The sequence below is a fragment of the Equus caballus genome, chromosome 12 (assembly GCF_041296265.1).
Source record: "Equus caballus isolate H_3958 breed thoroughbred chromosome 12, TB-T2T, whole genome shotgun sequence".
In the NCBI taxonomy this organism is placed as follows: Eukaryota; Metazoa; Chordata; class Mammalia; order Perissodactyla; family Equidae; genus Equus; species Equus caballus.
Window position 1 is genome coordinate 37,895,020 of NC_091695.1, and position 11,870 is coordinate 37,906,889.

At 53.2% G+C, this 11,870-nt stretch overlaps 1 protein-coding gene across 1 annotated transcript; it reads left to right on the plus strand.

Annotated features, from left to right (window-relative positions):
- Positions 1–1,322: 1,322 nt before the first annotated feature.
- On the plus strand, positions 1,323–10,540 carry PAG (pregnancy-associated glycoprotein). The gene is made up of 9 exons (NM_001081943.2): positions 1,323–1,395; positions 2,537–2,696; positions 3,555–3,672; positions 3,763–3,881; positions 4,981–5,180; positions 7,218–7,334; positions 8,701–8,845; positions 8,937–9,035; positions 10,228–10,540. Exons 1-9 carry the CDS (start codon positions 1,343–1,345, stop codon positions 10,381–10,383), a joined length of 1,167 nt encoding a protein of 388 aa, NP_001075412.1. The 5' UTR covers positions 1,323–1,342; the 3' UTR covers positions 10,384–10,540.
- The last annotated feature ends 1,330 nt before the right edge of the window (positions 10,541–11,870 follow it).

The window sequence follows — 11,870 nt, forward strand, 5'->3', positions numbered from 1 at the left end:
TGTGTTTGGTTTGCCAGACAAAATGTTTCAAGGTATGGATCCTGTTGAGGAATTCTATCAAGTGCTGAGCAAGGGAGAGTTATTCTTAAGTTCATTTATCTGACCTTGGTGGTCTGTCTTTACAAATGGAAGGGAAATTAACATGGTTAGGATGCATTCAGTCTCTTATTCATTCAATCAATACAAATTGAACACGCCCTCAGTCCCCTCTCTACTCCCACCTCTAGGACAGAAACAAAAACCTGCACAGCCTGCAGGCCGAACCCTGCCCGCTGTTACTTGAGGTTTGGATCACACTATGTTCTTTGAAAAATAACTAGCAGCTAACATTTAAAAATCAAGGGATTTCACGTAAATATCTAGACTCCCCACTTCTCTCGAAAACGTGGCCAATCTGGCATCACCAGCCCACTTTCGAGCATGGCAGCTGCTGGTTGGAGCTGCAGAAAGGCTGCCCCCTTGAGGTGGGGCATGTGCTGCCCTGTGCCCGGAAGTTCCTCATGTCCAGCCCTTATATTCATTCCCTTGCCTCCTGGCCCTTGAGTTAGTGAGCCCTGCCCTAAACTTTAAGGCTTTGAAGACAAGGACCACCCGTGTCTTATTTGACTTTGACTTTCCAGCATCTAGCCCACACCCAGCACACAGTGGGTCTTCAATAAATGATTCTTAGATGAATAAAATATCTTTCAGATGCGTGCATCACATTTCTTCCAATATTAAAATTGTGCAATTGTCATCCTGCTCTAGCCTAGATCTTTGAAACAGATCCACATCATAAGCGCCCCCGATGTATGTCATCGGTCCCACTATCTAAAGCCACTCGTATGTCAGTGGGCTGCCCCCAACGTCTTCACTCTGTCATTTGATCGCTCTTCATCCTAGCAATCTCCTCTCCAAACCGGGACAGCAATGCACACCTCGTGGGGTCCCTGGGAAGACTGCATGAGACCACAAATGTCAAGCATGGCACCTGGCACTTATTTTTATCACATTATTAGCAGTGCTTTATCTCCAAGATAGCAAGAGTCTCCCCACTCTTTGTTAGACTGTGTGGTTTTGGTTTGTTTTCTTTTTTTTTTTTTTTTCAGCCAAGCCTCAAGAAAGAGATTACAATAGAAATCTCTGTTTTCTGAGAATTTCTAAGTCTCCTCCTCATAAACGCTGATGGGGCTAAAGATCTTATCAGGGAACTTTGTATTTCTTATCGGTCCATTAGTGGCCCTCAAGGGAATGGATGATTAGGACAAGTCAGAACATATATAACGAGCAGCTTGTGCAGACCATTGCATGCTCAGAACTCATTCTTTTGTGAATAGCGAAGCGTGGAAAGAAGAACAGAAGCATGAAGTGGTTTGGGGTCCTAGGGCTGGTGACCCTCTCAGAGTGCTTAGTCACGTAAGTACGGGGACTGCAGGTGGCATCGGCTTTCTCTCTGGGCTCTTTCTCATCGCCCTCCTATTCTTCCACCCATCCAGAGGTAGATAAGGGAATGCAATCATTCCCCAGCTGTCTTAAAGTTCAAGTCTCTGTTGATGAGTAGTTTGCCATATGCGCTGTGGAGCTCAGGGGTTTTGGGACAGGCCTGCAGGGTTGCACAACTCCAGGGGTGAAAGACACATCATGGGCTATGTGAATGGTGCTCCCAAGAATTGTTCAGTGCACAACCTGTGCAGCTGTAGACATGGTCCCATCTAGGTACAGCATTTCTCCTGCATGTGCTTCTAGGTCTTCTCCTTGCTCTCCCTCCATGTCTGTGTGTGTGTGTGTGTGTGTGTGTGTGTGTGTCTATGTTTGTTCATCTCTGTGTGTCTCTCTTTTATTTCTCCATCTCTTTGGATGTCTCTGTGCATGTCTCTGTTTTTCTCTATTTTGATCCTTTCTCGTCTCTCTACCCTCATAATTTATTATTAATTAATACTCTTCTCAGGGCTTCTTCGAGAAAGATACAGTGAGATGACAGTAGCAATAGAGGGTTGTCATTGTTGAGACCTCCTGTATGTCAGGTGTATTATATCCATCATCTCACTTAATACTCAGAACATGCTATGTGAGGGGGTATTATCATGTTGTCTTTTTACAGATGGGGAAACTAAAGCTCAGAAAGGCCATATGGCTTACCCAAGATTACACGAGAGAACCTGTATTCAAACCGACGTCTATAGTCACAGTCTTTGCATTGTGTCCTGATAACAAGATGACCCTCATAGGGGCAGGCCCAGTGGCATAGTTAAGTTTGCACGCTCTGCTTCAGCAGCCCAGGGTTTGCAGGTTCATATCCCGGGCACAGACCTATACACTGCTCATCAAACTGTGCTCTGGCAGCGTCCCACATACAAAAAATAGAGAAAGATTGGCACAGGTGTTAGCTCAGGGCCAATTGTCCTCACCAAAAAAAAAAAAAAAAAGGATGACCCTCATAAAAATGTTTGGAAACTCCAGAGTGCAATTATAATGCAAGGTGTGGCAGTTACACTGTGACACGGGGCCGCTGCTGGCTGTCACTTATTTGTTTCCCTTTCCCAATGCACGGCAAAAGAATCCCTCTTGTGAAGATCAAGTCTCTTCGAGAAAACCTCAGGGAGAAAGATATGTTGAAAGAATATCTGGAGAAATATCCCTTCCGTCTGACCCACAAGCTTCTCCACAAACATGCGGACTCAGGAGTAGCTTTTGAACCCATGAGGAACTACCTGGACGTAAGTGTTGGGTGGACGCTGGCACTCCACAGCACCCCCTAGTGCTCTGGCCGGGCACTGGTTCATCCGGAGGTGTGAGCCTGGATGTTGGGGCTGGGGCGATGTCTGGCAGAAATTCTGGGGAACAGGGACCCCATCCTCAGACAAGAAGGCACTCCCGCCCTCAGCTCTTGGTCTGTGGCGTCTGGGCCCAGCAACGACCAGGTGGCAGGTCAACATGCATTTCTTTGCCAAGGATGTGTCATTGGGGACCCGGGACCTACACGCCTGGTCTGAGGGAGTTGTCCTTTCTGAACTCAGCGAACCCTTGAGTTCGAGTTGAAGGCTGAGCCGTGTCTGATCAAACCACAAAACCAACTGCAGATTGAGTTTGATACCCCAGGCGGAGGAAGTTCTGCCTCCACAGCCCCGAGAAGGATGCAAGTGAAAAGTTGTGGCTCCCCTATGGCGCACGCCGCTCAAAACTTAACCCTACGGTTGTTGTTCTTGATAACAAAAGGTCTCGTGTCCTCTTTAAGAACGCACAGCCCAGTCGGAGAGACAGGCAAAGAGTAAATAAAAGGGCCAGCTGTGTAGTATGGATATCCCATGTTTTGAGTCTAGAGAAAGTGGCCCAGGTTGACCCAGGAGGGCTGCCTGGAGGAAAAAGCACTCAAGGTGAGCCTTGCAGGCTGAAAGGATTTAGAGAGCTGCCAGGGGGACTGGAGGGCTTTGCAAATGAAGGCACTGGGCTGAGCAGAGGCTGTGAGGTGGGGCAGGGGGTCATCTTAGGTGATATGTGACATCCCAGCAGAGGCAGGAATCGGGCTTGGCTGGGACAGCCAGGCCTGCCCTGACCACCCCACTTGGCCCTGGCAGATAGCCTACATGGGCATCATCAGCGTTGGAACCCCCCCTCAGGAATTCCAGGTCATCTTCGACACGGGCTCGGCTGACCTGTGGGTGCCCTCCATCTACTGCTCCAGCCCGGCCTGTTGTGAGTGTCCCCCACCCCTGGTCTTGTGCCCCCATTAGCTCCTCCTCGGTCCTTGGTGGGCTGACGGATGCTCACCCTCTGTGTCTGCAGCTAATCACAATACCTTCAACCCTCTGCGGTCCTCCACGTTTGTGGCCTCGGGCCAGCCCATCAAACTCATCTACGGCACTGGGAAGATGTCAGGATTTGTCGGCTATGACACCATTAAGGTAACGTGGAAACCAGAGGCTGAGGCAGGGCTGGCCCTGGGAGCGATGGCTGCTTACACGACCGGATGAAGGGTCGGCTCAGAGCACCTGTCTTTCCCAAAGTGCTCCAGCTGTGCCCCTGCTGACACATTAACCCCCAGAATGACTAACCCAGAGAGTGGGTCATCCTGGGGAGGGGCCTCGGGGCATGGATTTGCAGCTCCTTAGCTTGAGGTTGGTTTTGCTGGGATCAAGGAGAGGTGGAGAAAAACCACCCATCTTTTGTATTCTCAGACTGTGCTGGCACTTTCATTGTAACTTGTGATCCTGCTACAACCCAGCCTCAGGGACCATCATTATGCCCATTATACAGGTGAGGGAACTGAGGAACAGAGGGAGCGAGGGTCTTGCCAAGGTCACACACCTCGTAGGTGCGAGTCAGGACTCATCCAAGTGTGGGGTATTTGCCGGGCGAGAGCAGAACCGACCTGGGGACTCTGGGGGCAGCCGAGGGCTCCTGGCACCCAGGCAGGGACAGCAAGGGGCCAGAGATGCGAGAGGGCCCTGATAAATGGGTTCCTACTTTTGAGGGGGCCTTTGAGACTCTGCTAAAAACCATGGACTGCCTCCCCAAAAGCATCCGCGTCCAAACACACACACACACACATCCAGGAGTATGTTTCCTGGGCAGAATTTTTACAAGAAGCCTGGCAGCGACATGGTATAAAGAGCTTCTGTCTCTCTGGTGGATGCAGGATCCACAAGGAATTGCGATGAATTCACTCCATTTCTGTCACCAGATCCTAGTGATGTCAAAATGAAGACTGTCCTGGCTCTTTCCTCATTTTGTCCTCAAGTGGGAACCATTTGGTCCCCTTCTGAGTCTCAGTTTCTGTAAAAAACGGATGAGACCTATTAGACAGACTTCAAATGATGTTAGCGGGAGGAGCTCCGGGGTCGGATAAATGGACTCCGCCTGCCTGTTCTGGCTTCTTATAAGCATGTGAGGTCAGCCCAGGGTGCAGCCAGGCCTCAGGTCTTCTCTGGGCTCACCTCTGCTCCGGCCCAGCGCAGCCACCCTTCCCACACCTGTACACAGGAATATCCTCCTCTCCCACAGATTTCAAGCCTTGTCGACAGGAACCAAGCATTTGGCCTTAGTGTGGAGGAACCTGACAAGATCTTGGAACTCGCGACCTTCGACGGCATCCTGGGCCTCAGCTACCCTAGCCTGAGTGTCAAAGGGGTCACCCCTGTCTTCGACAACCTGTGGAACCAAGGCCTCCTTTCTCAGAAGCTCTTCGCTTTCTACTTGAGCAGGTAAGTCTGGGCTGGACCAGCCCTTTCTCCAAATCAGCTGTAAGATGCTTCTAGTGGCATGAAAACTTCCAGAATGCTTGATCCAGAAGTTTCCTGAGAGAGAGTCTAGTCCAGGGGTCAGCCAACTCTGGCCAGGGGGCCACATCTGGCCCGCCACTTGTTTTTGTAAATAAAGTTTTATCGGAACACAGCCATGCTCATTCGTGTACAGCTTGTCTGGGGCTGCTTTTCCTTTACAACGGCAGCATTGAGCAGTTGTAACCAAGATCACGCAGCCTGCGAAGCTTAAAATAATGGTGATCTGGGTTTTTACAGGAAAACCTTGCTGACTTCTATAGTCCAAGTCGCTCGTTTGTGAGGTGGGGGAACTGAGGCTCAGAGAGGAGCTTGGCACAAGATTGCCCGGTCAGGTACTAGTGGCAGAACTCGAACTCAGCCAACAGGACGCCCCCCATGGTGGGTGGTCAAGCCATCAGCAGGTCTCCCATCACTGGAGCTGCTGACAGGAAAAACTGAGTCTCCTGGCTGGTGGAGGGTCGGGGGAGGGTGTCAGGAAGGGAGAAGCAGAGACTAGAGGGGGACCCCTGTGGACAGGTTGTCTTCCCACCAAAGGCTGAGGTTGACCCCATCGATCCGTGCAGGAGGCCCAGAGTGCAGTTGAGGGTGTGGGCTCTGGGGAGATGTGAGTTCAAATCCCGGCTCTATAGCATGAACTGAAGCGAGCTGTTTAACCTCTCTAAGCCTCTGGAATACTTGTACCTGATCAAAGGAGATGATTCATTCAACGAATATTTATTCAGCATGTCCTGGGGGCCGGGTGCTGCTCTGTGCACATGAAGGAGATAGACAAGAGGGAGAAAAGGAAGACAGGAAATAAGCAAATAAATAAGGCAAACAGACAACTCCAGATAGTAACTGGTTCTGTGAAAGCGATGGATGGTGACGGGAATGTGGTTTTAGATGGACAGTGGGGAAGGCCCCTCTGAGCTGAGAGTCCACGAGGAGAGACAGCCAGGCTTGAGAAGCAAAGTTCCAGGGTGGGGGGGCAGGGGAGAGCGAGGGCAAAGGCCCCAAGGAGCACTTGAGGACCAGTAAGGAGGCCAGTGTGGCTGGAGCCCTGGGAGGGAGGGGGAGGGGATGAAGTTGGGGAGAGCAAGGGACGAGCAAGGATCCGATTCACATTCTTGAAAGCTCACCCTGGGTGTGGGCTGGAGAATGACAGAACAGAGTGGAGGCAGGGAGGCCAGGGAAGAAGCTGTCACAGCCTCTTTAGGAGACAGAGGGTGGCGGTTTGGTCCAGGAAGGTGGAGGGAAGAGGCTGCGCAGTGGATGGGGTCAGGGTATATGCCGGAGGAAAAGGCAACAGGATTTGCTGATTGATTCGATGGAGAAGGAAGGGGAGGGGTCCTCAGGGATGTCTCCTCCCTCCCTGAGATCTTACCGTGAGCCCAGGGTCAGCTGCATCCTCTGCAGGAGCCGGTGCAAAATGAAAATGGGAGACCCTGTGTTCAAAAAGGATTAGGAATTTCAAGACAGGAACAGCAGAGGTGTGGGGCCCTGTGGACAGCACAGGTGCAGGCCGTGAAGCCGACCCTGTGGGAGCCTGAACACATGGCCCTTAGCACCCCTGCGGCCTCAGCTGTTCTGAAAAATGACAGGCCAGACGAGGTGGCGGCCAGAGCCCACCGTCACAGCATCCTCCAACTGCATCCCCGAGAGCTCTGATTGCTGGGGGCACCCGGCCCTCTTCAGGACAGCAGGTAGTGGGAGGCCAGCCAGAATGTCCAAGTTGGAACCTCTGCTTCACCCTTCCTTAGCCATGTGACCCACCCTGGGCAGGTACTCAACCCCCCCGTGCCTCAGTTTCCCCATCTGTAAAGTGGAGATGATAGCAGTGCCTACTCCACGGGGCTGTGTGATGTATGCAGGAGAGAGTATGCACGGCCCTTAAGATAGGGCCTGGCACGCGGCTGAGCTTGCGAAAAGCCCCCCGCTATTCTACCCTCACCATGATGCCTTCCTCCCCCTCCCCCTCAGAAAGGGAAAGAAGGGCAGTGTGGTGATGTTTGGTGGCGTGGACCCTTCCTACTACACCGGAGAGCTGCACTGGGTGCCCGTGTCCAAACCCCTCTACTGGCAAATATCGATGGACAGGTAAGCCCCTCCCTCTGGGGACCGTCCCAAGAGATGCCCCCAGCCCCCCTGCAAGCATGCACGCACAGACACGCACACAGACCCAAGCGCACACACTCATAGGTACAGCCCCTGGGTTCGTAATCACCCCAGGCCTCCTGACCAGCGTCCTGACCAGAGAAGAGTGATCAGGCCTGAGAAGGGGGCCCCACAGGCCTGGGGACCTGAGCTGTCTCCAGGACGAGTCTCATGCACGTGGGGCGGCTGCGGTGAGAAGGGGATCAGGGAGAATTCCACCGATCTGAATGGGGTCATGATAAGGGGTTGACCAGCCCAGGTCACCTGGGGCCAGGGGTTCCCAGTATACAGGCCCACCAATTTGAAAACAGGCGAAGTCCTGGGCAAGCCAGGTAAGCTGGTCACTCTAGGGAGAAGCTCCCCAGCCATGGGGAGAGGTTGGCTTCATCCTGGAGACCTGGAAGCAAATCATACAAAGGGATGCCAGCCCCCGCCCCGCCCCCATCCCAGCCACACGGTGGGCAGCGGCTGTGACAGAATCAGGAAGCTGGGAATCCCAGAGTGGCCTGAGAACAAGGGGCAATAATTGATGGGATTCTGTGTGATGCCATCAGACAAAAGCTTAAAATGTCCTTTGGAGGCCTGCGTCCTGGCCGCTGGGCTAGCTCAGCTATTGCCTGGCCAGGGGCCTCAGCATCTGAGCTGGAGTCTGCAGGGGAGGCAGCCTCTTCCGGAGCAGCCTGAAGCTCCCTTCCTGCCACTCTGAGCACCTGCTGCCCAGGAGAGCCTCCATGTTCAACATGTGGCCCCATCATTGGTCAGACACCATACATGTCTCCTGTTGTCCCTCATTCATTCATTTGTTAATTCATTCATTCAACAAACATATGTTGGGCATCCGCTGCGTGCTGGGCACTTAAGGGAGGCACTGAGCACACAAGTTGTTGTTACAGACCTCACCATCTCATAGGGCAGATGTACATGAAACAACAAGTCACACAAATAATGAATTACCACTTAGATACATTCTAGAAATGGGGAAGGATATACCAAGAGCCTCCAAGAGGGGAGCCTAATCTAGTCTCGGGGGAAGACGTCCCTGAAAAGGTGACAATGAAGCTGGAACCTGAAGGATGAAGAGAAATTACCCAGACAAAAGGGGTGGGAGCAGTTCTAGGAAGGGCCACCAGCATGTGCAAAGGCCCTGAGGCATGAAAGAGCTTGGTGCATTCAAGAACTGGGAGGAAGTCAGAGAAAGTCAGTGTGACCAAAGAAAAGGGAAACAGAGGGGGCTGTTCTGGAGACAGTCAGGGAGGGGGCAGTGGCAGGGAAGTGACCCTTGTGCCTGCTTTGTTCCCCTGTCTCTCAGCATCTCCATAAATGGGAAGGTTATTGCTTGTGATGGTGGCTGCCAGGCCATTGTGGATACCGGGACCTCACTGCTGCTTGGCCCACAAGATGCTGTCCTCAACATCCAGGAGATCATCCAGGCCAGGCGCTCCACCAGTGGCGAGGTGAAGGGTCATTCCATAGGGTCACTCTGGGGCCTTCCACACTCGGGTAGACTCGCTGGGCCGACCTTCTCTCTCCCTCCTTCTCTGACAGTACTTCATCGACTGTGACGCCGTCAACACCCTGCCCGACATCCTCTTCACCATCGATGGCATCGGCTACCCAGTGCCGGCCAATGCCTACATCCAGAAGGTGAGGGGCCAACCCGGGGGGGCTGCTCCTCAAATCTGAGACTTTCGGTAACTGCCGGGCTGCAGCTGGGAGGAAGAGGCCTCCAGGGGGCCAAGCTGCGCCATTGCAGATGCTGTCGACCCCTCCTGGCTGGGCGGGGGCCTCCCACAAAACGAACTTCTGGATAGCAAAAGGCAGTGTGGGACAAGCATCCTCAAATAAATATGGAGCCACCACCCTGTGCCGGCGTGGTGCTAGACACAAGGAGAGGGGAACACCGCGGGCCTCTGCTCTCAAGGAGCTTCAGTTAAACGAGGGTGCTGGGATGAACATGGAAAGTCAGCTAGAGCAATCTCTGAAATAGGCCAAAGGAACAGTGACAGGATGGGTTGGCTGGGGACAGTCCCAGTGTGTTATTACACCATAATTAACAGTGCTCTTTTCCCATCTCAAAAGTGTCCTGGTTTGGATGATAAATTATGTGGTTACCCTAGTCCTGGGGGGCAACTTCCTCTTGCTAAGCCCCAGTTGCCCCTTTGTGAAATGGGGCACCAGCGCCCCCCCCCACCCCCCCCCACCCCCCCCGCCTTCGTGGGATGGTTAGATGCCGACATGAATAAAGGATGCTCAGGGACCACAGAGCACCTGGTATAAATGTCAGCTCCCCATGGGAATTCAGAGGAAGCGGAATGGGTTTGAAGAAGCCTTTGAGGAAGAGAGGGAATTTAAATAATTCTAAGCCCCCAGCCTCAAGGAGGTCTGCCCTGGTGGAGGAAAATCTGCACGGGGGTCCATGTAAATGGAACCGCAGGGAACCCCAAAGGGGTGCCTGGGGCAGATCCGGCGTAATGAGGGCTGCAGACACGGGGAGCAGCAGGAAAACCACCCCAGTGAGCCTGGAGTGGCCGAGGAGGGTGAGCGTGGGTCCAGGAGGCGGCCGGGCAGGGCTGAGCTCAGTCTTAAAGAAAGAGTGAGGGGAAGGGTGAAAGAAAGGCATTTTCCGCAGAGGGAACAACCCAACCGCAGCACAGTGTGAGGGGAATTGCGGGTGGTTCTGGTGCCTAGGTGGGCACCCCATTCTGCAGCTGTGGAAAGAGCCACTTGGCTCAGATGAAATCAAGGTAAATAAAGCTGAGAAGCTGGCGGCCCTGGACAGTGAAGGGGTTGGCGGATGAGGGCTCAGGCCGACTATGTGTGTTTCCATCTCCTCCAGGATGCTGCTTTGGGCATCTGCTTCAGCAGCTTTGAAGGCAACGAGGACATCTCGAACAACTCGGAGGAGTGGATCCTGGGCGACGTCTTCCTGAGGCTGTATTTCACCGTTTTCGATCGGGAAAACGATAGGATTGGACTGGCTACTGCGGTATAAATGCAGAGGCCACCCCAGGAAGTAACCAGGCCGCCCCAAACACACACCCCCCACACACATTTGGGGCATTCCCACCCGGAGGTGCTGGCCCCAAATGTCTTTGGTGGCCTGCAGAGCCCTATTCTTGGTAGAGAATAAAGATCTTATTTCCAATGGTGCTAATACGAGTGCATGCCTCTCTTTGCGTCTGGGAGGTGCCTCAGAATCAGGCAGGACTCTAGAATGGAGTCTGGACCACACGTGAGAGGAACCCAACTTCAACTGGCTTAAACCAAAAGGGAGACTTATCGAAAGGATGCTGGGGATCCAGGATGCAGGAGCCAGAGCAGGTCCAAAGACCTCCATGACCGGACCCAAGAAATCAAAACCCATCAGCTGTCTTTCTCTCCCTCCCTCTTTCCCACCTCTCATCTCTGATTCTCTCTGCCTGACAGCTGTTTTCTCTCAGGCTTCCACACATGGAGATGGACTTTCCTGCTTCCTGCCCCAGGGCTTTACATTCTTAAGGCACCTAAAGGGAAAGGAAAGAGGCTCAGAAAATCTCAGGGTACCAGGGAGGACCCTGATTGGTCCACCCCAGGTCATGTGTCCAGGCCTGGACCAATCATCGTGACCAGGGTATAGGGTACTCTGATTGGCTCTCCTTGGTCAGGTGGCCTTCTCTGTGATGTCAGCATGACTGACAGTTTTCTCCAGAAGATGTGGCTGGAACTGGGGAGGAGCAGTCCCTAAAAGGACACCCGAGAGGGATGTTCTAGGCAGATGGGAGAGTTTGTGACTACCCCACCAACATCCACAACCTCCTCATTCAGAGGAATAGTAAAAAAGGATAAAGAAAATAGACTCGATTCTTTCCATCTCGAAGGACCTTTGGCAGTGGCCTTCTGCTCCAAGGGGGCTCTGGGTGAGGCCCTTAAAATTGGGATGTTCCACTCTGGTCCCCCCAAAACAAGGCAGGCAAAGATCCCAGTCACTACCTTTCTGCCACCCACACTTGCAATGTCCTTTCCAATCCTGCTGCCCAACTGATGGCCCATGCAGATGCCTGAGCCATCCCCACCCCTCAGATGCCCAGTGAGGCCCTTCCCTTGGCCTCCAAGACTGTCTTGGGGAGGCAGACTCTCCTATAAAGGGGGACCCCTCCTGGGCGTGCCATCCTGCGCCTCCTCCAGGGGCACAGCTGTAAACCCATTCGGTTGGAGCTGCCATGGTTTGGGATGTGGGCGTCACTTCTTCCCACCTGGGCAGAGGCCCGCCCGGGATGGGGGCAGCAGGGGTCAGAAGGCAGAGGGAGGGAGGCCCAGATGGAAGAAGGAACAGGAAAGAATAAATAAGGTGGGAAACGGTGCCCGTCTCAATGCACAGTACTGCCCTTCACTCGGGTGAGACAAATGTCAGCCATGTGATGTCCTCCTTCCTTCGTCATCCTTTCATTCGGTCCCTATTTACTGAGCACCTGCTGTGTGCTGGGCACTGTGGTGGACCCC